Here is a 24,773-nt window from a genome sequence, read left to right on the forward strand (position 1 = left end):
CTATCGTGGGCTGCGTCAAAAGTAGTCACGTCGATCTCTTGAGGTTCGACCGGGGCTGGCCGAGGATGACTAAGTAGCGTTGCCGCATTCCTGAACCCCTCGAAACGGTGCTCTTGCGCAGATCAGAGGCTGCCAGTGCGCCGCACCACCTTCCGATAGATTTGAGCAGCCCCCAGATCAATCGCAAGGGCGATTATCACATCCGCGGTGTTTAGTGACTTGCCTGACGAGTCGCTCAGCGAGCAGTCATCCAGCCCTCTTGCTTTCCGGGCCAACTCCAGCATTGCAAGAGGAGGAGAGGACGCAACAATCTCGAACGCCGACGCGTGACAACTCTGGCACTCCGCCTCTCTACCTTCTCGCGTCACGATGTCGGATTTCAGGTTCGTCGGAGCATTGGCACATTGCTCTGTGCCCTGCCATCGAGCCAGAGCTCATGGCTAAGCCCAGGTGGAACTCACTCTCCGTCTCGCCTGATGGTCACACCTTCGACAGCGCGATGATCCTCGGCGTCAACGACCCAATGAATTCGTTTGTCAACATGGACGATCAAGGCCAGTTCGCCACAGACGGCCTCGTGCAGGCCAAGTCACTCGACGACTACAGTGCTCTGCCTCCTGCGTTGCGTACCAAGTCAAGCGGCGTCGATCCGAGCGGTTTGGGATCAGTACTCGCCATGGCGGGCTATGGCTCTGCCAACGTGTCCTCTCCCGAGAACGATTCATCCGCATCTTCGACTGGCGATGCCCACCTGTCCAATGCATCCTCACCTCAGGACTATCAGGCCTTGACGCAGGAACACTACTCACTCACGCCCAATCTCGTCCAGCCCCAGCGCAAGTCATCCACTGGCCTTGCTTACACCGGCGGCCCCTCACCTGCCAGATCTAGTTCGTATTTCTCCACTTCATCCTCGGCAGATTCGCCGAACGCCCCAGTTGGCAGACCTTCGGCCTCGCCTCATTCACCCTACGACATTCCAGTTGCGCAGCCTGCACTGAATCGCAGCGCTCGCGCCTCTCTAACACAGCAAGATAAGCCAGCAAGGCCAGCTCCTCAGCACGAAAAGCGCAAAGTGTCAGATTCACTGAACGAGTCTGGGAATCTGTCTCGATCTGGCTCGGGCCGGCAAAGCGCTCGTGTCGGGGAAGCTCCTGCAAAAACGACTGCGCTCAAGGATCGCCGTTCGAGCACACGAGCTCACAGTCCTCCCCGTCACACGCACGATCAAGGCGACTCTGACGGCGAATCGCCCGCACATGATAAGAAGTCCACTTCTGAGCGCAGGAAGGAGCAGAACCGGCAGGCGCAGCGCAACTTCAGAGAGCGTCGAGAGCGTCAGGTCAAGGAACTGGAGGACAAAGTGGCTGCACTCGAAGAGTCGAAAGAAGGCACAGCGACCGAGAACCAGCAGCTGCGAGATCTCGTGAACAATTTGCGCGAAGAGAACGAACGCCTCAAGGTGTACGAGTCTGCCTTCACATTCTCGGTACCGGCCAATGCCGGCTCGGCGGCTTTGGGGTCAAGTGAATCCCCTCTTTCGCGTTCTGTTGGCGACAGCGCATCTTCGATATCGCCCTCGTTCGACCGTGCCGTGACGACTCAGCCAGCTGTCGCTCCTGTCTTCGACCTCGGCTCGGCATCGTCAGGCTCAGCAGGACCATCTCGCTCGACATCAGGCGATCCACAGCCTGACATCTTCTCGAGCGCCTATCTGCCATTTGCATCCGCAAGCAATATGTCCTTTGCATCAGTTTCTGAGAAGGTCAACGCAGGCAAGTCGAATTCGCCTTTGGCGACACCATCGATTGACGATCTTCTCAATGAATCAGTCTTGTCGCCAAACGGCACGTCCGTCAATTTCAAGTCTGGCTGGTCCCAGACTGCACAACCACCGGCATTCGACGGCGCTGCTTTCAACTCTTGGCGAGACGCGCCTGCAGACGAAGAGAACAAGCCGGCAGGCGAGCTGGATACCAACGGCAGCGCGTTCGATGACTTGCTAGCTTCGATGGGCATGCCCGCGCCTGGCGAGCCTTCGACATCTCTATCACCGCTCTCTGAAACGAGCGCTCAACAGGCTTCTGTGACCGCGTCAGATCTCGGCGCTGTGACGAATGACGATATTGACGGCCTCTGCGCTGATATGAGAGCCAAAGCGACTTGCAAAGTCTACGCGGCGATGATGCAAGCCAAAGGTGCGTCGGTTGTGATTTCTCATCGCGCAGTATTGACGGATTCTGTCGCAGGCCAAGTCTTCCCGCCCGAAGGCTGTACGCAAGAGCAAAAAGAAGCCTGGATGAGAAGCTTGCGGGACAATCCGAACGTCTGGTCTGATCTGACGGGCGGTCCGATGTGATGAATACTCGCTCGCGTTTATACATATTGCTTTACTGTACTGACAACATCATGTGATATACGTAAATTGGAATTTATCAAGGCAGTCGGTCGTCGGGCGGTCGCCAGGGTACTTTGAGGATTGCGAAGATCTCTTCTTCTGTCGCAGAGGCAATGATATGACCCTCTGTGACCTTGAGCTTCGTCTTGTGATCTCTGATCAGATCGGCATAGAGTCCTCGCTGATTGAGCGAGTAACCCATCCGGCGGGCCTTCAGACGAAGACTGCGATTGAAGATATCATTGCCCGCTGCTTGCTCGCGTTAGTTATTTCGCGAGAGAGACAGCAAGCAGCTGACTGAAGTAGATGAGGGCGGCGCCAAGCTGCTCAAAGGGTACGCCAAGAATATCGATGCGACGGTGTATGCCTCCGGGTAAGCTGCAGAGACCCATCCATTTGGCATCGAGCGCGTTAGGATCATGCGGCAGACTGAGATCGTGTCGAACGATGTTGCCTTCTTTCAACAAGGTAAGCAGACGTGGAATGACGCCGGCGTGAGTACGACCGTCGCGTGTGTCGCGCGTCACGAGAATATCGATGTCACCACAAGTGGGTTGACCGCGGCGGTAGCTGCCCATCAGGTGGACTTGCGTTCTCAAGTCGACACGTCTGCAGGTGTTCTGAATCGTCTCGTATAGCTGTGTAGCTTCTGATCTTGACATACGCTGATTGAGCTCGTCGTAGTATTGTAAGCCGAGCTGCTGTCCTTCGTTGAGCTTGATGCCGTATCTGAGAGGATTTGTTCGGAGATCATCTAGTGTCCGCACACCTGCTTTGTACCAGTTCTCGGCAATGCGAAAGCCAACGCCATAGATCTTGTTGAGCATCGCTTTTGTTTCTTGCCCCTCTCGAGCGAAGATGGTAAGCCTGCGATGATTGCCCGTACGCGCAATCTCGACTATTTTGGATGCGTTCGACTCGCCAACGCCCTTGAGCGCGAATGCTTTGTCAAATGTGTCGATACGCACAGAGCTTCTGCGCAGTGCCGATTGTGCTTTACGAATGCCCATACGCTGAAACGTGTCCTTTGGGTCGTACGCATCGTGTATGCCATCAAGCACTTGACAGATATCCTCGTTCGGCCCGCCCTCGATCGCTCGTTGGCCTTCGGGGTTCTCAAGCTCGAATCTGTATCTGCCTCTGCCGCGTGGTCGGAAAGCGGTCTGACCAGCGTGCTCGTCCTCACTCGAGATCTGAGAATCAAGATCTTTCGTATAGACGAGTTTCGAAAAGTCAAGCTCATCCTCTACTTCGTCCGGCTCACGATCAGGATCGTCTTCGCCCCGTCTAGCCGCCTCTAGCAGCGCCTCAAAATCATCGTCGACTGCGCCGATGCTGACTGATGCCTTGCAGGGCCAAGCTACGGCTTGTGCTTCCGGTGACGTCTTGAGCGCTTCTGGCGTAGGACTGACGCTGGTGACCGGGCGAGAAGGCGAGCGTTGCGATCTCGGCTCGTCTGAAGTATGATAAGCACTGATCTGACTATCGAGACTTTGCAAGGCAGCCGGAACTCTGCTGCTGCGGTTGCCCCGTCGAGGTATCTCATCAGGTATAGGCTCTGGCTCTATCTGAGGTGCATCAGGATCATCGCGTTCGATGGTATTGAAAAACTCTTGCGCTCGATTAGAATGCTCCATGCATTCGGAGAGCCATTCCTAGACGGGGTTTTAGGCATGTCTGTGGAGGCAATATGAAGCTTACCTGGTCGACTATGAAGATTTTGTTATCAGCGCGCGACTTGGGCGATCGCCCGTCCGGCCAGATAGGGCGCACCGATGACATGCCCAGTAGACGCAATACGTCCATCATAGTCAGGTGATACTTTGAATCTGTTGGCGGTCTGCGCGGGTCTGTAAGAGCGACAATGTGAGTCGTCTGAGCATCGAGGGCCCGCTGGTTGGTCCCGCCCGCTTGCACGATACGATCCATGTGTAACCTTCTCGTTCTCGTCATCTCGAGCGTACGTCCCACGAGTAGTATATGGCAGCCTTGTAGGTAATCGTTCGAGCCGGGCGTGATGGGCGAAGCGAGGGACACGACAGAATCGCGGCCTTCGGGCGTTGCGAGATATTGCGCGTAATCAGCAATGCTGGGGAACTGCCTGCGAAACTGTATATCCGTGAGCGGCTTGAGCCGTCTGGCTCGCTTGGGCTTTGGCGCTTCAGCCTCCGGTGATCGCTTACCCTTTGCGCTCGTCTCAGCCGTCAACCGAGGAACGCTGAGGGGCTTTAGCGCTGATCTCTTCGCCGATTTGGCAGAAGCAGTTTGAGCGCGATTCGCTTGTTGCGCTGCATCATCTGAGGGGTACAGTGAGCCTAATTGCGTCTTTAGCCAAGCCATCGTTGCTGGCAAATGCGTCTCGTCCGTCCAGTCTGGCATATAGCGCTTTCTTTCTTCTTGCCTGCCCTTCCATGCTGCCAACGATGCCGACAAAGCTGCGTCAGACTGATCCGGGCCTGCATAGAATGCCTCAAAGGGCATCAAAGGAGGTGCGTCAAGTCTTCGACGACGTCACGCGCAACAACGCGCGTCAGGTTTTTGCTGATCTGCTGACCTTGGCAGTACCTCTGGGCGGCTGTAAGTCTCTCCTGTTCTCGAGCAGGACCACGTGATGACTATGACTGCCCATCAGAGGTGACCGCAGGACTCGCAGGCAAGATGGTGCAAGCGCTTGGGCTCAAAATCGTCAATGTCCTCACTTGGATCTTTTTGCTCGGCTCCAACTCGTACGGTGTCTCAACGGAAGCACATGCCGGCAAGCACACCTACATCACTCCCGCTGACTTTACCGCACGTCGTCAGCCGTGTGCGACCTGCCTCTGCTGACGTGTGCGCGAGCTTTGCAGAACTATGTCTTTGTCGTGACCAATCTGCTACTGCTTGGCTTTATCATCTACCAAGTATGTGCATGCGCTCTGTCTGGTGAAGTACTGGTTGATGCTCTACGACCAGTTCTTCGAGGCCGCGCATGAGCCCGTCATCGAAGGTGTAGGCTGGCGATTCGTCATCATCGGCTTGCTCAATGCCATCTTTGTGCACTTTGAAGCCACCGGTCATCACATTGTCGCCCTCGTCTTCATCGCCCTCACAACAGCCTCGGTATCACACGTCTTCTTCGAGCTACGCACGATACCCGTCAAGGGCAGAGCGGACAAGTACTTTGTCAGGCTGCCTTTCTCTGCCTGGCATGCATACACCATCGCACTTTTTGTGCTGCAACTCTTCTCAGCATTTGGGAAGACAAAGTCTGCAGATGGCAAGCACCACGTCGTCACGCAAGTCTTTGTCTGCATTGCGCTCGCCTTTCTCGCTTCCACCAGCGTGGGCTATGCCTTCCACACTGAAGAAGGCGATATCATCGGTGCTGCAGTCATTGCTTGGGTATTGCTCGGCGTCTTCTACAATCAGCGTCACCCTGCGCTCATCCACTGGTTCGCGCTCGGTGCTTTCGTCATTTCGCTCTTCAGCATTCTCAAGGTAAGCCACTTGCAGGAGGACAGATCTCGTGCTAACACACGTTGCAGGCTGTTTTCACCACAGCGAGGGCCAGCCGATCAGACAGCGGTCTGCTGTCGGGCGACGGCGAACGCGCACCGCTCATCGGAAACGAGAATTGATACCCAATCCGCACTCACGCTCTGACGACCCTCTAGCAATTGTAGCTGCAATCAAGACCCAAGACTCATCGTGGAAATGCATCAGAGGCGATTTGCCCTTCTGATCGTCAGGCAGAAAGGCCACACACTTTCGCGAGACATTCCGAGTGAACCAAAGCTAGATAAACGTTTGCGGGCTTTCTTCAGTTTGGACATGGACGGTTTGAGCTCGGCCTCAAAGTCATGGAGAGACATCGACGAAGGCGTTTGGGGAGGTGGAGTAGGGCTTACAAACCAGTCGAAGCTCCGTTGCATGGCTGCAGCAAGCTGATCTGAGAGATGCTCCGTCGACTCGTTTCTTGAGGCAAATGCGGGCAATCTCCGCTCCGTTTCATGCTGTCGCGCGATCGTCGTGCGTTGCCAAATCACCTCGAGCAAATTCTCGTCTTCTGGCTTGAGAGAGCCTGCGAGCAAATCTTCCGCAGTCCAAGAACTCATCGACTTTGCACCTGTCAAAGCCGGTTGTGCAGCGAGCTTTCGAGGCTTGGCTGAGTTTGCAGATGCTTCTTGCGCTAATATTGGGCCATGAACGATTTCAAACGTTGCACCGCACTTGAGCGCATTCGTGATATTCTGTCCGACTGCGTTTGACGTCTTGGGATCGATGTTGAGCGGTTTGAAGAAAAGAGCATAGTCGAATGATTGCAGTTCGAGTGAGAGCTGCATGTCGTGCTCGATCCGGCCCAGACGTATCCGGCCGCTCAGCTCAGGCGGCAAATGCGAGGTGAAGAGCCATTGTTTCTCAAAGGTGATCCCTGTCAGTCCGGGTTGGAATCAAGGCCGGAAAAACCCAGGTGTGACGAACCATGAAACCGCGTCTCCTCCCAGCCTGTTCGCTGAGCCTGGTGAAGGATCCACATGGGCGACGGGTCGCCGACGACTAGCGCTTTCCTTGGTGCAGATTGCTGCGCGTGGTGATGGTCCGACACGACCACCGATAGTATGGCATGCCTGTACGAGTATCAGTGCAGCCTCCGACTTCAGGTCTTGAGGGAGTACCAATCGAACACGGCGCGAGCATGTGAGGTCCAATCGCTGGACAAACTCAACCGCTTCCGTCGGATTGGGGTGAATGCACGGGCCGACGTCGCATCGCCCTGCGCATCTCTACGACGCCGCAGAGAAGGAGACAAGCTCAGCCGATGAGCCAATCGCGATCCAGTGGCATAGATGCGCGACAGCGGCGATGACGTCCTGCTGGAGCCGGCACGTGATTCGGCGCCAAGCAACTCGGGCTGACTGAGTCTCTTTGCAGAGTCATCGCATGTACTGACTCTGAGCGCATCGAGCGATCGATAGGCTTGCGTCGAACGGTAGAACATCTTGACGGGGTCTACCCTCGCAGGCGTAGGACTGTCAAATTCCTCTCGAAAGACGGTCTGATCAATGCAAGCCGTTGCCTTGCTCGCGAGTCTCATCCTGCTCGGCCGTGCGGGCGTTGTTGGTCTCGAGGATGATCGAGCATGTGGTTCGGGTAAAAGCAAGTAGGTCTGTCGACTTGCCGACCGGAGCCGTGAGGCTGATCGGATGTATTCGCTCGGTCTCTGACTCGACAATGTAGAACCGGACCGAGATCCTTCACTTTGGCTCGTGCGAGCATCCTCGTCGAGTCGCTTTGACCACCAGACCATGAAAGCCACAGCGAGCTGCTGAGAGTTTCGGATTGTCGCCCACTCGTGGCGGACGAAAGAGACGCCTTGGATCAAAAGCAGACGCCCTCGTCTCCCTCGATCGACTGGATCCGTCAAGCGCGCAGATCAATCTTGAGTCCGATCGAAGAAAGAAGTCCCGAGCGTCATGCGAGAACATTTGTGGATAAGACGAGGGCTCTGCCGTTGCAGTGGTCGCCGCGCTTTTCCCGAGAGAATGACGTTGTCCTGCAGCGATGATGGCCACTTAGGATGATGAGACAGTCATGTCAGATGCGACCGAACGAGAAGAAGAAGGCCTGCCCGCAAGGAAGGGCAAGGCGGCATTGAAGCGTGAGCGGGGACAGCGCAGATGCTGTCAGTGCGCTGACCTCGGCGCGCAGCTATCTCGGCCTATCAGCCTCAAGAGCCCTTCATCGCCTTCCCCAGGAAAGTGTCCGCACCCAAGCGAGTGTCCAAGCATGCTATCACGCCCATCAAGACGTCCGCACGACGACGTGATGCGCCAGATCCGTCCGACTTTGCTACGCCCAAACGAAGCTCGCCGACCCGGCAGCGCACAGCTCAAGTCAGGCGCCTTCGAGCTGCTACACCGACCAGTGTCTCGCCCTTCAGACCTGTGCCTTCGACGTCCGCACTAGAACCGACGCTTGCGAGTGAGCCGCGCAAACAGCAGCGACCCCTCACTTCTCTGACAGAGTACAATGTCTCGCCAAGAGCCCAAGCAGCAGATACAAGCAGCAACTCGGGGCTCAAGAGGTCTATCAGTGCTACTGCAGCACTAGTCAGTGTTGGCAAGGATGTCAAGGAGGAAGACAAGCCATCGAAGCGCATGAGATCATTGCTCGCCACGGATCCATTCGATTCGTCGAACATTGCCGCGCCCGCACCTGCGCAAGCGCCTCTCACGCCGTCGACCTTCAAAGTTGCGAGACCCATCGTCGATATGGCAGCAAGTCTCACGCCGAGCAGTGTTGATGATCTCACCAGATCAGATGCAACGCCGCTCGAGATTGCGCTCGAAATCTGGAGCCCGCGAAAGAAGCGCAAACGCACGCAACTTTCGTCAGTCCACAACAGCCCAACGTAGGCACTGACTGACTGGCCTGTATGCAGTGGTGGACTCGGCAATTTCGCTGCACAGGCTATCGGCCGAATGAAGAGCGAGCAGACGCTTTGGCAGCACGAGCTCACGCGGCAGCGCAAGACGAGCACAAAGGCAACGTCGAATCAGTATCGATACACCATCGTCGCAATGCTCTCTCATCTGTCTGCTCCTACACAGCCGCAAGCAAGCATATTTCATCAGGGCTACGGACTGGGTGCAAGAGTTTCGGTTGCGCGATGCCGGCCCGCGGATGCCGCTGATTTCGTGACGGTCATCTTTTCACTGTCTGCGTATGCCAGTGCGTCATCGCAGCAAGAAGCTGTTGAGATCATGCAAGGCGACGAGCAGTATACTTTGATCACATCAACGCGGCAGATGCGCGACCGGCTCAAGCTAGACGCCCAAGTGATAGTCTGGGACCCAGTGCACAGGTTTCTAGAAGCGGCTGAGCCCACGCTGCTCTGCTCCCGCTTTGCCACACTGCATACAGGCGAATAGTACGACGACACTGCTGTACAGGATGAGCAGTCTGTTGTTGTTGCCAATCTAGTCTGCTACTGCTATCCATCGTCGCTCTTGATACCATCCCAGTCTTCCTCATCCTCATTCCAGCCCAAGGCTTCGGGACTACTGCGAGCATGAACACCGGGCGTGACGGACACAGGGTGCACATACTTTATACCCATGAGCAAGCACATCTTGCCTACATGCCAAGAGGGCTTCTCCTCCTCTGCAGCAGCTTTGATGCGCTTCTCATGATCCGTCGGCTCGTCGGCTTCGAGGGTGTCAAAGTCCTCAGAGCTAGGGACTTGCTGCTCGTCATCTTCATCGTTCTGCCAAACCGTCCGGGAAGCATTGAACATGGCCCGAACTTGCTCGTGTGTCATACCTGCGGATCCAGACAGTGCGAAGCAGAGTTCTGCTGCCTGTCTGTGTATAACTTAGCCGGCGACCCCCGCAAGCGCGTATCGACCTACTGCCCGGCCCGCTGCCACTTTCGCGTCAGTCTCTTCAGCGATTTTGACGAGTTCTCTATATCGAGTGATGCTGTGCCTTGCTTGTCATATGAGGCCTCGTCTGCACGGACGATCTGGAGTGCTTGTCGCATCTTCAGAGCGCGCGTCTGTAGTTGAGCAATCTGAATGGACAACCCGGCGGTTGTTTTGCCACTCATCGTGCCTGCGGCTGAGCCCGACGGGCTCTTGCGTGCAAGCGGAGAGCGAAAGGGCTTGCTCGTAGACCCGCTCTGAGCCGAGGAGCGCTTCACGGGCGTTGCGACACCCGTTGGAGTCGTTCGAGTCTTGAGCGGCGACTGGAAGCCCGCTCTTGCAGCTGGCGAGCTGCTGCTGACTTGCGAAAGCCTCTTGCGGGCTCCATCGAGGTGGGCAGAACTGGCAGTACGCTTTCGAGGCTGTCGCGAGAGCGCATGAGCTCCCTAGCATGTTGCAATCCCCTGAGCGCACTGTCTCGCTCGTGGCTGGCTCTGAGTGGATCTTGAGGAATGATCCGGACTCGTCAGCGTCTTCAGTAGGCCCCTCGCCCATGCCAGCAGCCACGCTTGCCACGCTCCACGAGGTCGTCACTTTTTATCGCGTCGTCTCTCGAAATGCAGTCAGTCAGTCAACCGGTAGCCGGCGCTCGCGTCACGCCACCCACCAAGACACTCACAGTCAGCTTGCTCAGTCTCTGCTCAGGCTACGCTCTCGAGATCAGGCAAGATGACGACAAACAACTACAGCATCCACATGCTCATTCCCACCTACTTGCTGGCACACTTCTTCAGCACCCCGCGATGGTCTGCAGCTCTCATGGGCCTCGACAACAACTGCAATCCTCGTCCCATGATCGCAGCCCAGAAGGCAGCCGGCAAGGTACACCTCTGGTTGTGTATGTGTGCTTGTCGGCTAATGCAAGAATGCAGTCCAAGATCACCCCGCAGCAGATCGCGTTCCTCGAGAGAGCCAGTGCAGCACATGAGAACCTCATCGGCCACTTTCCGCTCGTTGTCGCTGCCACCATACTCGGCAATATGGCTCACCTGCCTGCGCAGCGTCTCAACACGCTCGGGTTCGGTTACTTCGCCGTGCGATTGGCCTACATGTTTGCCTACAGATACATTGAACGCGGTCTGGCGTGAGTCTCTCGCCGCCTGTTCCGGATCGCGCTGACGTCATAGCAGTTCTTACGGCCGTTCCGTTCTCTGGTGGACTTCCAACATCCTCTGCCTCAGCATCATCTACCAGAGCGGTCGCAAGCTCCAACAGTGAGACACGTTGTACATATGAATCGACAACATCTAAAAGACTGCTGTGCTGATCGAGCGACCAAAGCCTGAGCTCGCCCGCTGTAAATTGGCGACGCCCGTGCGCATTCGACCGGGCGGTAGGATGAAGCGTCGCTGGTCTTGCGAAGCCGACCTGGGCTGCATGGTCGGTCGATCGGCTCGTATGCTGAACGCGCTCGTATTGGCAGCCGCTGCCGCCGCGAAGCTACGTCTGATCTGCTTGATCGAATCTGCCGCCTGGGTCGTTCTAGGACCAAGCGAGTTGGTGATATCGACTAGGATGGGACCCGATTTGCGCCTGAGCAGCTTGACGGCCTGGGCAATACGTAACGGCTTGGTATCACTCATGTGTACAGAGACAGGCGTCGGAACTTCGAGTGCCTTTGCTTCGTCCTTCTCTGCACTGGGCGTCGTCGCTGCGGAGACAGATGTCGATGCTGTCTGGCGAGCGCGTCGCCTGATCCCTCTGACAGAAGCAGTGAACCACCAGATGTGCAGCGGTACTGCGCCCGAGAGACACAATGCAGGTACGAGGGTCTTGATACCGGTATGTGTTCCGTGCGTCTGACCATATTGTGTCGCATAGGAAGCGATCAAAACGCCGTGGAAGAGCAGCCGAGTAGCGAAGAAGACGGCAGCGAAAGCGATGTCGTTTCGCACAGCTGGCCAGATGGTCGATGCACCGAGGATGCAAGTGGGCAGCTCCATGAAGCTGCCCAGGGCGAAGATGTGTGACCAGCCGAGCGGGGAGATATAGGCGATGAGCGCCATGTAGGCACCGTGATGGATCCACCCCGTCACGAGCGAGAAACAGGGCCGATAGAAGATCATGCCGAGTACGCAATCACTGCGACGCAGCAGTCAGCCTGAGCCCAACGAGACGAGTACAGTGCCTACGTGGTCAGATAAGCCGAGAAAAACGTGGTCAGTGTGTCACTGAGCGCAGCGCGTCGATGGACTCTAGCAACATCGAAACCACTCGCTAGCCAGTCCCTTACGTACACGAGACTGACCGCCGTCGTTATCGCCGCGGCGAGGGTAGTGATGATCCAGGAACGCTTGCGCATCTTCATCTTGCGCTCCTGTCTCGCTGCAGCAGGTGCGAAGGAGTGCTCGATCTCATAGACGTTCCAGCCGGCCAGACGAGTGCAGATGAAGTACGACGATGTGAAGAATGCACACGACGCCGAGTAGGTCGCCAGTGTTGACTGCGAGGGCAACACGGCGAGAAGTGGCGATAGCGCTGGGCTCACCATTCCTGTGTAGCTCTCGAGGTCTTCGGAGCTCTTTGTCGCGTGTCCGTTGACCGCTCCTGCTTCTCAGTCACCTCTATGAACGGTGGCGAGCTGCTGAACTCAGTGCAGCGGCGTCACAAGGGCCATCTCATTTGCTGCACGTTCTCAATTTCGCGTCAACTTTGATATCACGCTAATCAAGATCAGCAAGCTCAGCGCTCCGCTGATTCGCCGCCACCTCCGCACTCTTCGGCTTCTGACCGGCACGTCCAAACTCTTGAGCGAAATGTCTGATGGTGACAAGGCTGTCGGCTTCGAGAACTTGCCGCTACCCGTCTCATGGCATCAGAGGGACCTGGTACTCTATGCCGCGAGCATAGGCCACAAAGCGGACGAGCTTGACAAGGTTTACGAGTTGGCGAAAGGTTGGCAACCCTTTCCGACGTATCCGCTCGTTCTGTCCCTCAAGGGAGCGACTTCGAGCATCAGCAATTTCGCAAAGATCAAAGACTTCGGCAAGCCCGTCGACGGTCTGCCCGCGCTGGACCCAAACAAGGTCGTTCACGCCGAGCAAACGATTGAAGTCCTCAAGGCCATCCCTCTCGAGGCGACAGGCTGGAAGCTCAACAGGCGGACAGTAGGCTTGCACGAGAAAGGCGGAAAGGGGCTCCTGCTTCAGAACGAGGCGACGCTCGTGGATGAGTCGGGCCAAGTGTACACTCGGATGATCTCGACAAGCTACCATTTTGGCAAGTTCGATGCATTGAAGGGATATAGCAAGTCCATCGTGCCCGAAGGTACGCTCAAACCCGCCGGCAAACCGCCAACGCGCGATCCCGACTTTGTGCAATCAGATCCGACATCAGCAGAGCAGGCGATCCTGTACCGTTTGAGCGGCGACTACAATCCACTCCATATTGATCCACAGATCGGACAGCGGCTCGGCTTCGGCGGCGTGATCCTGCACGGCCTGTGCTCGTATGGCTTTGCGGCTCGCGCGCTGGTCAACCGAGTTGCAAAGGGCGACAGCACTCGCTTCAAGAAGATGGCTGCTCGGTTTACGTCGCCCGTCAAGCCTGGGGATACCCTCGAGACGCTCATCTGGACCGAGAAAGCGCAAGACGGCAGTGGCGATATCTCTGTCGGCTTCGTGCAACGCATCAAAGAGAATGGCAAGCTGTCATTGGGAGGCGGTGTCGCTCTATTCTCAGGCGCAGGCCAGAAACTGTAGTAAGTTATGAACCCATTCACGATACTCGAGTGCGTAGCGAGAGTGCCAGACTGCCAGCGAGTGCATACGTCAGCATCGGCAAGGTTGCGCGCAGGAGGATGCGATCGATTTGTCGTCGAGCTCGCCAGAGAATAGTCGAGCAGCGGGAGATGATGCCCCCTGGTAAGAATTGATGCGATTCCTCGAGCCAGAGCCAGCTGGTCTTGAGTATCTCTGCGCCGTCCAGACGATTGATAGTCAGCAAGTTGAGAAATGCCATAGATAGCGAGACACTGTTCAGCTGGCTGTTCACAGGATTCAGCATTCAATATCGCAAGGCATGTTGAACTGACCCGATGAAGTCCTCGAGAGCGCCAGGCAAAGCAGACGGAACAAGCCATCGCGCCCACGTGCGTCGCTGCAGTCGTCCGACGCGCACAGTATCGTACAAGCGCGCGCGATCGCCCTGATACAGCGTTGTCTGACGTTCGCCATCGACCGAGCTGAGATACGTGACACGCGTAAGATTGGACGATGGTGCTGCAGCAATGCAAAGCAAGGCCTCATCGTTGACGGAAACGCAGTCAGACTGCTCGAGACATCGACCGGGCGTAGTGCGATCGAGCGTAGCGACGTGCAAGTCAAGCCAGTACTGAGGCAGCATGCAGGCTTGCCTCTGATCGTCGAGTGAGTCAAGGCAGACCTCTCCGCCCGGCTGAGCGACTTGACAGCAAGTAGAGTCTGCAAGATCCCATTCACGTGCTGGGAAGCACCTTCCCATGCTCTCGTACACTGTCGGGCCATCGAGCAAGAACCTGCGCCAGTGATTTCGGCCAGAGAGATGCGATCCATGAAGCTCGAGATCATCGAGATGGGTCAGAACCGAGTCTACCGTGATGATGGAAGCAAGCGGCGTGCTCGTAGAGATGGACTGCAAGACGATGCCAGTACTGCCCGCATCTTGCCAAAAAGTATGCTCTTCCAGCCAGCCCAACGCGTCGAGACCGTGTCGGGCACTGAGCAATGCAAGTAGGAGGCACAGCAACAGATTGTGTACGATGCCAGCGCACAGTATTCTGAGCTTCGAGATTGGCGGCGCGAGCGAGAGCTGCTGTGAGGGTAAAGCGACGTAGAATGCCGGCAGCAAGCCGTAGAAGCGTACGCCGGCTTTCTCTGGGGTGATACGCTCCAGGCGAGCCGCAGTGGCGTGTCCAAGCTCATGCACGACACCGCTGATCGCCAAGCAGATCAGCAAGACCGGTAGACTCCATATGGATGCATTGACTCCTGGCAAGATGGGCTCAAGCAAAGGCGCACTGCTCGTCGCCGGTGCGCGAGGAATGCTATCTCGCTTGCCGAGGCGCGATGGCGCGGAGGGCTCTGACACGCTGTTGAGGAAATGTAGTGCAAGCCATGTGACGTTGAGAGCGGCGCCGACGACGATGCAGAAGCAGATGGGCAAAGCAACGAGACAGACTGGAACTCCAAACACGTAGACCGGTCTAAGCAGCTTTCCACGACTTGCTAGACTGTCTAGAACTGCTTGCATACGGTGTTTTGGGTCAGCTGATGATGTCTTGGAAGGTCATGGTGGCGCGTGCTTGATCATCGTCTGAGCCCTGGCTGCCGCGACATGCAGCCCCCAAAAAAAGATGAAACGCAACGTTGCGCGTACCGAGGGCGCATCAAATTGCCTTTTGAAGACATTGACCTTCCTCAAAGCGAGGTCAATGCGGGGTACATGCTCGAGCTATTTGCCTAGCCTGTCAGCTCAGGCCTCATGTCCATATTCTCGGGCAAACAATGTCCGGTCTCAGCTTTGCTCGTGCCGATCTGCACCAACAGCAAAGCGCGGCAACCTTAAGATGGTGTCAGAAGTCGTAGCCTCATCTGCTTTGTCTGCCGAGATGCATAAGAAGCCGGCCTTCCTTCTCCTCGAGCACCTTTTGCCTCTCGACCAGCCAGTGAAGACATGATGAAGACTGCAGTTCTCGCCTTTGCTGCTCTTGCCGGCCTCGCGTCTGCTGCTGCAAGTCGGAAGCACTCTCACACATGACTGCGCTGATGTTGCCTGCTGCGTACAGCCAGCACCTGCAGCATCCAAGTCACTTGCTGCGCCCAACTCAAAGAGCGGTGTCGCGGCCCTCATCGGCCAATTGAAACTCATCGACAACATCACTGTCACCATCCCGGTCGACACTGCACCAACAGACAACCTCGTCGAAGCTTCCTTCTTCGTCACGAACGGCCTCCCCAACCTTGGACTGTACGCAGAGACGATCCAATTCAACTCCCTGCGAGTTTCAGCGTCTGTAAACAAGACCGTCTATGCTAGCTTCTCCTACACTTTCAAGCCGCCCCTCCAAGTCCCAGGCGGCAAGACAGTCAGCTCCCCTACCATCCCCAACGTGCTTTTGACCCAGGGTCAGTCCCATTATCTCCCTCGAGCAACGCAGCTGACTGTTAATCTGATCAGGCTTCGATAACTCCCTTGCGCTGCTAGACGCATTCGGCGGTCCCCAGGGCTACCTCGATCTTGCTACAACGGCCAGCCTGACTGTCAAGTCTTCACTGCTGTTCGGTATCATCCAGGCACCTATTACCGTCACTCTGCCATACAACCAGAAGAACGTCACGACATTCTTCAACTTCGAGTAACGGAACCGGACTTGTACATCGTCTAAAATGGGCTTCAGAGACACGCCATGTAATATTGCACGTCTAGGTGATAATATTGATATGATCGTCATAGAATAGTAGAGCAGAGAGTGAGTAAAAGGTCTTGGAGAGCTTGGCAACGGTGTCTTGCATGATGTCCACGTCGACTAGCCACGTCATCAGATACGTGTCATTTACGTCACCAGCCTCGCTACACCCACCCGTCGACCTGCGGATCTTCGGCTTCGCTCGTGCGACACCACCGGACACGCCACCAAGCAGGACAGCGGCACAGTGCAATAGATTGCTGACACGGACCTGAAGAAGCGGAGATGGCCGACGAGCACGAGGCAGTGCCAAGCCAGCACTACTCCGACAAGCATAAGATCCCTTCTATCGCACAGTAAGCCCGGTTCGCTCGCGCGATGCAGCCGAGACTGATCATGCGCAAATAGATGGAAGGAGAAGAAGGCGCGAGATGAGGAGCAGTCCCGCCAGGAATTAGCTCAGGCTGATGCTGACCGGGCGCAAGAGGCACAAGAGCGAGCACCCGAGCGAGCTGACGAGATCAAGAAGTCGGGCGGTGGTGCAGAGGAGAAGAAGAAAATGATGGAGCAGATGCAGCCCAAACACGATAAACCCACCGACAGAGTCTCGAAGCAAGGCGAACGAACTGTCCATGATCCCGTCACAGGCGTCGATGTCATCGTCAAAGATGCAGAGTTTGAGGACTACAAAAAGGCAGCAGGAGGCAAGGCGATGGACGCGGACGCTTTGGACCCCAAGAAGACCCAAGTCGCTGGCATATCCACACTCAAGCCGCCTACGAAGGAGGAGCAAGAGGGCCAAGCAAAGACAAAGACGGCGGGCGGCACCTCGCACCCTCGTCACGTCAATCCTGCTCCCGCTTCACCTGGAAACATTCTGCTGCACGAGTTCCCGCCGCCTATCGAGGCAAAGACGACCGCGCCCATCGTCGCCTCGCTGAACCAGCTCTCAATGGGCTTGGCGGGCGCTATGGCTGTCATCTGGTTCTTCACTGCCTTTGGTCACGGCTATACTCGCTTCATGTTCAGAACCTCTCTCATCGTTGGTGTCGCCCTCGCCGGCGTTTCTGCTCTTGGGGTCGCTTCTCGAAAAATCGAGAAAGAGCTCGAGCGAGTCAGGATGGATCTTCATCGCCAACGAGGCGAGAACTTCTCCCCTCCCACGCCAGAGAGCGTGGAATGGCTTAACGGCTTCATCAAGGTCTTCTGGGGCATGATCAATCCGTCAATGTTTGCTGGTCAAGTCGACATGGTTGAAGACATTATGATGCAATCGCTGCCTGGCTTCATCTCGTCTGTCAAGATCTCAGATTATGGCCAAGGCTCGAACCCATTCAGGATCATCTCCATGCGCGCCTTGCCGGATCAGCCTGGCGACAAAGACTACCCTAAGGAAGAATGGATCGATCAAGGCGATGAAAAGGTCAGAGATCAACTCGCAAAGGATGCCAAAGAGGGCAAAATCGACGCTGATCAGACTGGCGATTATGTCAATTACGAGGTCTCCTGGTCTTATCAAGCTATGCCTGGTCAAGGGTCCGAGCTTCGTACCAAGAATATCCACCTTCAGATTGAATTTTACGTAAGCTCTAGCTTGGCAATGTAGGCAGAGCTGAGGCTATGACGCAGATCGGTGTCTATGATTGGTTCCATATCCCAATCCCAATTTGGATCCAGGTTGAAGGCCTGGTTGGAACAGCTCGCTTGCGTTTGCAATTCATTCCCGAAGCACCATATATCCGCAATCTCACGTTCACGCTCATGGGCACACCAGGCGTCGATGTCTCTGCTATCCCAATGACTCGCGCTTTGCCGAACATCCTCGATCTGCCCCTGGTCACAGGTTTCGTCAAGAGCGCAATCGCCGCTGCAACATCTGCTTATGTCGCTCCTCAGTCAATGACCATGAATATGCAGGAAATGCTGACAGGTGCTGGCGTACCGACGGACACGCACGCTATTGGCGTCTTCCTGTTGACCATACATCACGCTGAGAATCTATCCGCGCAAGACTCGAATGGCAAGAGTGACCCTTACATTGTCGCTGCTTATGCCAAATTCGGCAAACCACTTTACTCGACGCGCATCATTATGGAAGACCTTAATCCCGTTTTCGAAGAGACCTTCGCTATCCTCCTATCGAAGGACGAGCTTCAAGCCAAGGAAGACTTTTCGCTCATGCTGTGGGACTCTGATGCGCGATCTGCGGACGACCTCATCGGTCGCATTCAGATGCCTGTCGAAGAACTCATCAAGAACGAGAACAAATTTGAGATGAAGACGGAGAAGCTTAGAGGTTTCGAAGATGCAGATGACATGCCCGGCACGCTTACGTTCTCCATCGGCTACTTCACTAAGACGCCCTACGACAAGCGCTTTATGGTCATCGATGAGAAGAAGCAGAAGGAGATCAAGGCGGCGGAAGAGAAGAGCGGTAAGAAGGAGCCCGAGATCCAGCCTGATATCTTCAACTGTGGTCCTGACCCTGACCGACCCTCTGGTATCCTCTCGCTCACTGTTCATCAGATCAACAACCTCGAGAGGCAGAACCTCAAAGGAGCCAGTGGATCAGATCGCGAAGGCAAATCTGGTCAAGATACTGCAGATGCTTCCCAGCTCGAAGGCAACATTCCGTCGCCCTATGTCGAGTTTGTGGTCAATGACACGATTGTCTACAAGACTCGCGTCAAGCCTTACACGACTTTCCCATTCTTCGAAGCCGGCACCGAAATCTTCATCAAGGATTGGCAGAACACGATCGTGCGCCTCGTCACGCGCGACAGCCGTCTACGCGAGCATGATCCAATTCTGGGTATCGTCACGCTTGACTTGCGCGAAGTCTTCCAAGGCAAATCTACAGTCAATGGTCTCTTTTCGCTTCAAGAAGGCGTTGGATTTGGCAAGCTCAACTGTAGTGCTCTCTTCCGTTCGATCGAAGCTAGGCTTCCGACCGAGCTTATCGGTTGGGACACTGGTACTGTCGAGATTCTGTCCGATGTCACTTTCGAGGTCAATGACGAGTTTGCATCCGATTTCGCTGGCAAGTCACTCAGCCTCACTACCTCCGAAAGTTCCTTCAAGGTCTCTTCGCGCCACGCACATGCCAATGGCCGAGCTGTTGTGTGGGAACTCGAGAAGGCTCGTCTCCCCGTTTACAACAGGTATTCGTCCGCAGTCTCGCTCGAAGTGGGCGGTGGTGGAATTCTTCCAGGTGGCGCTGCCGCCCTTGCCGCTCTTTGGCTTCAGGATCTAGTCGATGATGATGAAAAGGACGTCAGAATACCTGTGGTAATGGGCAACAATCTCAAGAAGCTGCGACAGCATTACATGAACAATCAGCTCAAGAAGACCCATGAATACGAAATCATCGGATACGCTAAGTTCCGAGTCAAATTTGACTCTGGCTTGGATGAAGATCACGAGAAGTATGCCACGAATCCAGTTGCTCGTCACGAGCTCGAAACCTACATGCACATCGAAGGACATGCTCAGGTCGCCGAACAGAATTCTCATGGTCAGCTATCTTGCCTCGTCTCTTGCGTGTTACGTACTGACTACAATGCCCAGCAATGGACGATGGCGTGATCGACAAAGACGAAGCGAAAGCGATCAAGAAGGCCAAGGCCGATCAGCTTCACAGTCGCCAGCGCGGCAGCCATCAGTTCCAAGCTGTCCGAACAGGTCTTTGGGCGAAGGACGGCATCAAGAAGCGCACGAAGAACTTCAAGAACAAGATCACTGGTCATCAGGAGCGCCAACAAATCGTCAAGTCTGAAGCTTGATCAGCGTTCTACACATTCCTCACACACACGTCAAAGCAAACATTTGCGCTGTATGTTCCCCCTCTTTCTGTCTTTATGCCATGCATTATCCCACAACAACATTGAGAACAGCGCGTGAGGTCATGAATGGAATGATTCAGTATGCAGTGAAATGCCGCCGATTCGTCTATACGTGCTGAGCGATAGGCTGGCCACGGATTGGTGGACAGATCGTTGCAAGCTGGCGGGCCCACAGACGATGATGGCGGCGCCTCCTCGGATTAGAGGTCGTGGCGCGGCGACTGGCTTGACGCCGTCAGATCGTGGCGAGCACTTTCGCTTAGGGGGGTCATCGTTGCAGCAAGACTTTTCTGCAGGTACTTTCGGCCTCGCAGGTGAGGTGCACGCCTCTTCGTCAGCTGGACAGCACCCTCTATTGAGCGGCAAGCAATCGCATTTGCAGACGGTGCATATTGAGCATGGATTGATAGCTCTCTCAATGCTGTTCTCGATCAAGGCTGCCACATCCGGCCGTCCGCTCATCACTGAGCTCTCTGACGCGTCCGCTGTCGTGCCAGCAGTGACGTAGAAGTGAGGCACGAAATCGACCGATCCTGAAGCTTGTGCTGCAGCGGCAATCTCTTCAATGCTCTTCGAGAACCAAGCAAGATGCTCTGCTTGGCTTGTGAGAATAACCCAGATCAGCCAAAAGGGCTCGTACCTTGATGCTTAATGATCCAGAAGAGATCGATCCGTCGCGTGCGCGCATCGTTGAGACTGCGCACACGCTGACCAACGATCTCGTCGAGGCACGCCAGAACGAAAGACATACCGCTGCCGCCAGCGATGAGGACGACATGCTCCTTCGAGCTAGGCTGTGCAAAGCCCAGGCCACCATAGGGACCGTCTATGAGTGCCTTGATGACCGCAGGCTTGCGAAGGGATGCGAAAGTGTGCAGTTCACCTGTCCAGCTCTTGCTACCGTTGGAGCGAACGTACAACGGAAAGCCCCCGCTTGCTGGTGCTGAGAGAACAGAGATCTCCGGCGGGGCACACGCGATGGTAAAGGGATGAGATTCCAGTGAGCGCGTTGCACTCCGGAAGAACGTTGTGAGCTCAGTTGGCAGCGAATGTAACAGGGTGATGTTGACGTGCTGCCCAGCTCTGCAGAAAACAACGCATCAGAGAAGTCGGTGTACTTTGCAAAAGAGTGAGCATACCTCCAACCGCCCTGAAGGTCCTTTACGACCAGCCTCGTCATCGCGTGCTGTGGCGAGCGCCCCAATGCTTGCACGCTGACGCGAGAAAGCCTTGCACGAAAGGCGCGCAGAGCTAGATCGAGTCCGTAGAGGAAGACGACGCCCCAGGCTATCCAGGGTCGGCTATAAGACGTATGATAGCTAACCATAGTCACAAAGCCGACGATGCCGACAATGTGAAGCGCAAAGAAGATCTGGTGGGCTTTCTGCCTTATGACTGGCAGCGATGACAAGACGAGCAGGAGCAAGAAAGCGAGCGCGGCCAGGCCATAAGGTATCTTGGGCGTCGCCGTCATCATCTGCGACAGATTGCCAGCTTGACGGTACTGATTCAGCCAGATGCCTCCATGCGTCAAGATGAGAACGGTGACAGTTCTACCGAGCCATCGATGTATGTAGTTGACTGTTTCGTAGCTCTGGCCTAGCAGCAACGCGCAAAACGAGTTCTTGCTCGCAAAGAGGAATAGAGGCGGCAATAGTGCAAGTGCGATGAAGCCGAGCCTGTTCGGATTCTGCAGCAGCTCTTGTTGGGGTAGCAGTGTGGCGAGGACGAGTGCGGGAATGAGAGCGAGTACGCAGATCTGACCTGCAGTCAGACGCGCAAAGTAAGGCTTGGCGGGTCGATGTACCGTCTTGCCGTACAGCGCACAGAGCAGTCGCAGCCGTGCAGGTGGCTGAGGCTGTGCTGCTTCACTGACATCGCATCTGATGGGCTCATAGCTAGACGAATGCGCTGGTATTGCCAAGTCTGACCAGAGCCACGGCGGCTGCCAACGTTTGCCCATGGCAAACGAATAGCGTGGAAGATGACGAGCCAGCGTCAATGCGCTTGCTCCGAGGAAGAGCGAGAGCCATGTCCAAGTGAGGATGCGGGCAAAGTAGGGATCAGTCACGTATGAGTCGTAGATCTCGTTCTTGTAGCCGATGGGCAGTCCATCCGCGCCCAGACCGGACATCTCCTCCCGACGTCTCCTTCTTCTTCAATCAGATATCTCAAATGATGAGCGCAGGGAAAGGGAGGGGAGGGAATGGTCCGAGCCATGGTGCGAGCATTTTGTGCCTGGCCAAACTCGCGCGCGCGTCGTTCCATAGTTTTCGCGAGTCAAGTTCGGTGAAAAGCAGCCTCAGTCACTCGTGCGTGTGAGAATCTTCAACTCGACAGGATGGGTACGTTGGTGGTGATGGAAGTGTCCTATGGGCTTGGTCTACTGCTTGCTTGCTGCCACTCGACTGCTGCCACCTCCCCTGCGCCTGCCAAGCTCGCCCGGCCTCGTCAATGTTCACAATTCTCCTGCAAATGCGACGAGTTCGAGTGCAAGCAGTGACATCCACCAGTGTCGCAGCGCTGCTGATCGTCGCTGTCGACGAGCGTCGAATGAGAGCAGCAGAGCAATAGATCAGGCCCATCAGCGACACTGCCATGTCTCTCAGCAGGGGACGTACAAGGCATGCTGACCCTCCTCGCTCTCTCTGCAGGTATCGCAAGAGATTCCCGCCACAAGCGGTCGGCCACTGGCGCCAAGCGTGCACAATGTCAGTCATGACACCTTGAGGCTATCGCATGAGCTTATCGTTGCCATTGCCTTGACAGACCGAAAGAAGAGAAAGTTTGAGCTCGGCCGTCAGCCCGCAATGACGAAGCTAGGCGCCAAGCGTATTCACGACGTTCGTACTCGCGGCGGTAACCTCAAGCGACGTGCACTCCGACTCGAGTCGGGCAACTATGCCTGGGCGTCAGAGCACTGCACCAAAAAGACTCGCATCATTGGCGTCGTCTACAACGCTTCCAACAACGAGCTTGTCCGTACGAACACGCTCGTCAAGGGCTCTATCGTCCAGATCGACGCTACGCCTTTCCGCCAATGGTACGAGTCTCACTACGGTCAGCCGGCCACCAAGAAGGGCAAGGTGCGTTTCTGGTCTAAAGCATGCAGTCATGCATGCTCATGTACAGCTTGGCACGCACAGGCCGCAAAGGAAGACAAGACCGTCGAGCCTGTCAAGCAATCGGCTCAGGTCGTTCGCAAGCTCGCATCTCGTCGCCTATCGGGCAAGCTCGACCCATTGCTCGAGACCCAATTCCAGGCCGGCCGTCTCTACGCTTTCCTTTCATCACGACCCGGCCAATCCGGCCGTGCTGATGGCTACATCCTCGAAGGTGAAGAGCTCAGCTTTTACGTCCGAAAGCTTAGGGTGCGTTTGGCAAGAGCAGTCTGCTCGATCTTTGCTGACCATTGCGCTCGATCCAGGCTGGCAAGGCAAAGCATGCTGCATAAGTTCCAGAACTCGTGCACGTTTGATCTGTCTAGCAACTCCAGCTCGATTGCATTCCTTGTACTCGAGTATGCGCACGATAGTGATGATGACGTGTCGGTGACATTGAAAATCGCGATCGCGCCCAGAATTGATTGACATTCCACGCCGAAACAAACGCCGTCCCTCGCCAGCCTGCGAGCAGTTGGCAAGCGAGCGCAATGTCGCTCTCCCAAGCCGCACTGCGCAAGATCACCAAAGAGCTGCTCACGCTGCAGAACAGTCCGCTAGAAGGCATTCGAATCGTTCCAGATGACCGCGACATCCTCGCCTTTCAAGCTTGGCTAGAAGGACCAGGCGAGTCCTCTCCATCCCCGAACTATGTCGTGCATGCTGATAGTTCATTTACAGCTGGTACGCCGTACGCAGGAGGCTACTTCAAGGTCCAGTTCGAGTTCACGCCAGAGTTCCCGACATCGCCGCCTAAATGTGCGCCCTTGCTTCGACCGCACTCGTCCTGACGCTGATGTCCGCAAGCAGGCCGGTTTGCGACGAAGATATTCCATCCCAATGTTGCGCCCTTGACGGGTGAGATCTGTGTGAACACGCTCAAGAAGGACTGGCGGCGAGACTACGGTATCGGTCATGTCCTCAGTGTCGTCAAATGGTAAGCCCTTTCTTCTTCCTCGCGCTCGCCGCACAAGGCTGAAGGATCGGCCCATAGTCTGCTTATCTACCCGAACGCCGAATCTGCGCTGCATGAGGAAGCAGGCAGACTTCTACTAGAGGCTTACGAGGATTACGCAAGCCAAGCCCGCCTGATGACCTCAGTACACGCCAGTCGTATACGACCTGCCGAGTTCGATATACCCGATGCAGAGACGAAAAGGACAGCACAAGCGACCAGTGTACTCGGAAAGTCAGCTTCGCCCGTTTGCGAAACCAAGCTATCCGGCTCAGATAAGCCGCGGAAAGCTACGCCCACATCTGCGCCACTGTCTCCTTCTGTCTCTTTCCAAAACGGTCAGAGCGCAGCGACACTACCGCTACAAGCATCTGCTACGCTCAATTCGCCCGTCATGCTAACACAGCCTGACGCAGCCCTAGCAAGTAAAAAGCGGTCAGTATCTTCGGCAATGGGCGCAGGCACAACAGCGCCACCACAGACCGCCAAACCTGCGCCATCATCAGCTGCGCCCAAGAAGCGTGGTCTCAAGAGATTATAGATGGGCATGCCCCTTTGTAGCATCATTAA

At 55.8% G+C, this 24,773-nt stretch overlaps 15 protein-coding genes across 15 annotated transcripts; 9 read left to right on the forward strand and 6 right to left on the reverse strand.

Moving 5' to 3' along the window:
• The first annotated feature begins 65 nt into the window (after nucleotides 1–65).
• Nucleotides 66–2,401, forward strand: L969DRAFT_84287 (uncharacterized protein). The gene is made up of 3 exons (XM_014715555.1): nucleotides 66–383; nucleotides 451–2,198; nucleotides 2,250–2,401. The coding sequence occupies exons 1-3, from the start codon at nucleotides 370–372 to the stop codon at nucleotides 2,357–2,359; spliced, it is 1,872 nt and encodes a 623-aa protein (XP_014571041.1). The 5' UTR covers nucleotides 66–369; the 3' UTR covers nucleotides 2,360–2,401.
• Nucleotides 175–330, forward strand: L969DRAFT_43152 (uncharacterized protein; the record flags this gene model as incomplete). The annotated part of the gene is made up of 1 exon (XM_014715556.1): nucleotides 175–330. A coding segment is annotated over one exon (156 nt), but the record flags the coding sequence as incomplete, so codon positions are not given.
• L969DRAFT_84288 (uncharacterized protein) lies at nucleotides 2,262–4,906 on the reverse strand. Its single transcript, XM_014715557.1, has 3 exons — nucleotides 4,100–4,906; nucleotides 2,697–4,053; nucleotides 2,262–2,647 (listed from the first exon to the last, which is right to left on the reverse strand). The coding sequence occupies exons 1-3, from the start codon at nucleotides 4,877–4,879 to the stop codon at nucleotides 2,436–2,438; spliced, it is 2,349 nt and encodes a 782-aa protein (XP_014571043.1). The 5' UTR covers nucleotides 4,880–4,906; the 3' UTR covers nucleotides 2,262–2,435.
• L969DRAFT_84289 (uncharacterized protein) lies at nucleotides 4,668–6,150 on the forward strand. Its single transcript, XM_014715559.1, has 6 exons — nucleotides 4,668–4,882; nucleotides 4,956–4,975; nucleotides 5,031–5,188; nucleotides 5,245–5,298; nucleotides 5,351–5,875; nucleotides 5,923–6,150. The coding sequence occupies exons 3-6, from the start codon at nucleotides 5,057–5,059 to the stop codon at nucleotides 6,013–6,015; spliced, it is 804 nt and encodes a 267-aa protein (XP_014571045.1). The 5' UTR covers nucleotides 4,668–4,882; nucleotides 4,956–4,975; nucleotides 5,031–5,056; the 3' UTR covers nucleotides 6,016–6,150.
• L969DRAFT_91874 (uncharacterized protein) lies at nucleotides 6,048–7,376 on the reverse strand (the record flags this gene model as incomplete). Its single annotated transcript, XM_014715560.1, has 4 exons — nucleotides 6,048–6,079; nucleotides 6,144–6,809; nucleotides 6,860–7,005; nucleotides 7,054–7,376. The coding sequence occupies 4 exons, from the start codon at nucleotides 7,374–7,376 to the stop codon at nucleotides 6,048–6,050; spliced, it is 1,167 nt and encodes a 388-aa protein (XP_014571046.1).
• A 593-nt stretch (nucleotides 7,377–7,969) lies between these two features.
• Nucleotides 7,970–9,309, forward strand: L969DRAFT_91875 (uncharacterized protein; the record flags this gene model as incomplete). The annotated part of the gene is made up of 3 exons (XM_014715561.1): nucleotides 7,970–8,036; nucleotides 8,087–8,768; nucleotides 8,820–9,309. The coding sequence occupies 3 exons, from the start codon at nucleotides 7,970–7,972 to the stop codon at nucleotides 9,307–9,309; spliced, it is 1,239 nt and encodes a 412-aa protein (XP_014571047.1).
• Nucleotides 9,252–10,368, reverse strand: L969DRAFT_84293 (uncharacterized protein). Its single transcript, XM_014715562.1, has 4 exons — nucleotides 10,275–10,368; nucleotides 9,789–10,222; nucleotides 9,487–9,741; nucleotides 9,252–9,438 (listed from the first exon to the last, which is right to left on the reverse strand). Exons 1-4 carry the CDS (start codon nucleotides 10,353–10,355, stop codon nucleotides 9,372–9,374), a joined length of 837 nt encoding a protein of 278 aa, XP_014571048.1. The 5' UTR covers nucleotides 10,356–10,368; the 3' UTR covers nucleotides 9,252–9,371.
• Nucleotides 10,369–10,529: 161 nt separating this feature from the next.
• L969DRAFT_91877 (uncharacterized protein) lies at nucleotides 10,530–11,078 on the forward strand (the record flags this gene model as incomplete). The annotated part of the gene is made up of 3 exons (XM_014715563.1): nucleotides 10,530–10,682; nucleotides 10,733–10,944; nucleotides 10,991–11,078. The coding sequence occupies 3 exons, from the start codon at nucleotides 10,530–10,532 to the stop codon at nucleotides 11,076–11,078; spliced, it is 453 nt and encodes a 150-aa protein (XP_014571049.1).
• A 29-nt stretch (nucleotides 11,079–11,107) lies between these two features.
• L969DRAFT_100910 (uncharacterized protein) lies at nucleotides 11,108–12,351 on the reverse strand (the record flags this gene model as incomplete). The annotated part of the gene is made up of 2 exons (XM_014715564.1): nucleotides 11,108–11,942; nucleotides 11,993–12,351. 2 exons carry the CDS (start codon nucleotides 12,349–12,351, stop codon nucleotides 11,108–11,110), a joined length of 1,194 nt encoding a protein of 397 aa, XP_014571050.1.
• Nucleotides 12,352–12,616: 265 nt separating this feature from the next.
• On the forward strand, nucleotides 12,617–13,561 carry L969DRAFT_42663 (uncharacterized protein; the record flags this gene model as incomplete). Its single annotated transcript, XM_014715565.1, has 1 exon — nucleotides 12,617–13,561. One exon carries the CDS (start codon nucleotides 12,617–12,619, stop codon nucleotides 13,559–13,561), a length of 945 nt encoding a protein of 314 aa, XP_014571051.1.
• Nucleotides 13,562–13,577: 16 nt separating this feature from the next.
• On the reverse strand, nucleotides 13,578–15,089 carry L969DRAFT_91880 (uncharacterized protein; the record flags this gene model as incomplete). The annotated part of the gene is made up of 2 exons (XM_014715566.1): nucleotides 13,578–13,845; nucleotides 13,894–15,089. The coding sequence occupies 2 exons, from the start codon at nucleotides 15,087–15,089 to the stop codon at nucleotides 13,578–13,580; spliced, it is 1,464 nt and encodes a 487-aa protein (XP_014571052.1).
• Nucleotides 15,090–15,192: 103 nt separating this feature from the next.
• L969DRAFT_84295 (uncharacterized protein) lies at nucleotides 15,193–16,260 on the forward strand. The gene is made up of 3 exons (XM_014715567.1): nucleotides 15,193–15,569; nucleotides 15,625–15,964; nucleotides 16,017–16,260. The coding sequence occupies exons 1-3, from the start codon at nucleotides 15,513–15,515 to the stop codon at nucleotides 16,196–16,198; spliced, it is 579 nt and encodes a 192-aa protein (XP_014571053.1). The 5' UTR covers nucleotides 15,193–15,512; the 3' UTR covers nucleotides 16,199–16,260.
• Nucleotides 16,261–16,530: 270 nt separating this feature from the next.
• Nucleotides 16,531–20,027, forward strand: L969DRAFT_14642 (uncharacterized protein; the record flags this gene model as incomplete). The annotated part of the gene is made up of 4 exons (XM_014714912.1): nucleotides 16,531–16,601; nucleotides 16,654–17,827; nucleotides 17,875–19,759; nucleotides 19,813–20,027. The coding sequence occupies 4 exons, from the start codon at nucleotides 16,531–16,533 to the stop codon at nucleotides 20,025–20,027; spliced, it is 3,345 nt and encodes a 1,114-aa protein (XP_014570398.1).
• Nucleotides 19,869–22,221, reverse strand: L969DRAFT_606746 (uncharacterized protein; the record flags this gene model as incomplete). The annotated part of the gene is made up of 3 exons (XM_014715568.1): nucleotides 19,869–20,683; nucleotides 20,728–21,170; nucleotides 21,227–22,221. 3 exons carry the CDS (start codon nucleotides 22,219–22,221, stop codon nucleotides 20,148–20,150), a joined length of 1,974 nt encoding a protein of 657 aa, XP_014571054.1. The 3' UTR covers nucleotides 19,869–20,147.
• Nucleotides 22,222–22,713: 492 nt separating this feature from the next.
• On the forward strand, nucleotides 22,714–24,744 carry L969DRAFT_91885 (uncharacterized protein; the record flags this gene model as incomplete). Its single annotated transcript, XM_014715569.1, has 7 exons — nucleotides 22,714–22,798; nucleotides 22,857–23,173; nucleotides 23,234–23,638; nucleotides 23,713–23,875; nucleotides 23,930–24,007; nucleotides 24,059–24,185; nucleotides 24,243–24,744. 7 exons carry the CDS (start codon nucleotides 22,714–22,716, stop codon nucleotides 24,742–24,744), a joined length of 1,677 nt encoding a protein of 558 aa, XP_014571055.1.
• Nucleotides 24,745–24,773: the final 29 nt, after the last annotated feature.

The sequence above is a fragment of the Mixia osmundae genome, assembly GCF_000708205.1.
Source record: "Mixia osmundae IAM 14324 unplaced genomic scaffold scaffold_1, whole genome shotgun sequence".
Classification (NCBI taxonomy): domain Eukaryota; kingdom Fungi; phylum Basidiomycota; class Mixiomycetes; order Mixiales; family Mixiaceae; genus Mixia; species Mixia osmundae.

What these genes read in the sequence shown, in the direction of transcription:
- L969DRAFT_84295 (XM_014715567.1), top strand. Translation starts at nt 15,513, where the DNA reads ATGATGAAGACTGCAGTTCTCGCCTTTGCTGCTCTTGCCGGCCTCGCG. An exon ending in CCGGCCTCGCGTCTGCTGCT is followed by an intron (nt 15,570 to 15,624) that starts GCAAGTCGGAAG and finishes TGCTGCGTACAG; the next exon opens with CCAGCACCTGCAGCATCCAA. An exon ending in CAACGTGCTTTTGACCCAGG is followed by an intron (nt 15,965 to 16,016) that starts GTCAGTCCCATT and finishes TAATCTGATCAG; the next exon opens with GCTTCGATAACTCCCTTGCG.
- L969DRAFT_84293 (XM_014715562.1), bottom strand. Translation starts at nt 10,355, where the DNA reads ATGGGCGAGGGGCCTACTGAAGACGCTGACGAGTCCGGATCATTCCTC. An exon ending in AAGTGGCAGCGGGCCGGGCA is followed by an intron (nt 9,742 to 9,788) that starts GTAGGTCGATAC and finishes AGTTATACACAG; the next exon opens with ACAGGCAGCAGAACTCTGCT. An exon ending in TGCTTGCTCATGGGTATAAA is followed by an intron (nt 9,439 to 9,486) that starts GTATGTGCACCC and finishes TGCTCGCAGTAG; the next exon opens with TCCCGAAGCCTTGGGCTGGA.
- L969DRAFT_84288 (XM_014715557.1), bottom strand. Translation starts at nt 4,879, where the DNA reads ATGCCCTTTGAGGCATTCTATGCAGGCCCGGATCAGTCTGACGCAGCT. An exon ending in AAATCTTCATAGTCGACCAG is followed by an intron (nt 4,054 to 4,099) that starts GTAAGCTTCATA and finishes AACCCCGTCTAG; the next exon opens with GAATGGCTCTCCGAATGCAT. An exon ending in CGCCGCCCTCATCTACTTCA is followed by an intron (nt 2,648 to 2,696) that starts GTCAGCTGCTTG and finishes GCGAGCAAGCAG; the next exon opens with CGGGCAATGATATCTTCAAT.
- L969DRAFT_84287 (XM_014715555.1), top strand. An exon ending in GGCGATGATGCAAGCCAAAG is followed by an intron (nt 2,199 to 2,249) that starts GTGCGTCGGTTG and finishes ATTCTGTCGCAG; the next exon opens with GCCAAGTCTTCCCGCCCGAA.
- L969DRAFT_84289 (XM_014715559.1), top strand. Translation starts at nt 5,057, where the DNA reads ATGGTGCAAGCGCTTGGGCTCAAAATCGTCAATGTCCTCACTTGGATC. An exon ending in TCACTCCCGCTGACTTTACC is followed by an intron (nt 5,189 to 5,244) that starts GCACGTCGTCAG and finishes CGAGCTTTGCAG; the next exon opens with AACTATGTCTTTGTCGTGAC. An exon ending in TTGGCTTTATCATCTACCAA is followed by an intron (nt 5,299 to 5,350) that starts GTATGTGCATGC and finishes CTCTACGACCAG; the next exon opens with TTCTTCGAGGCCGCGCATGA.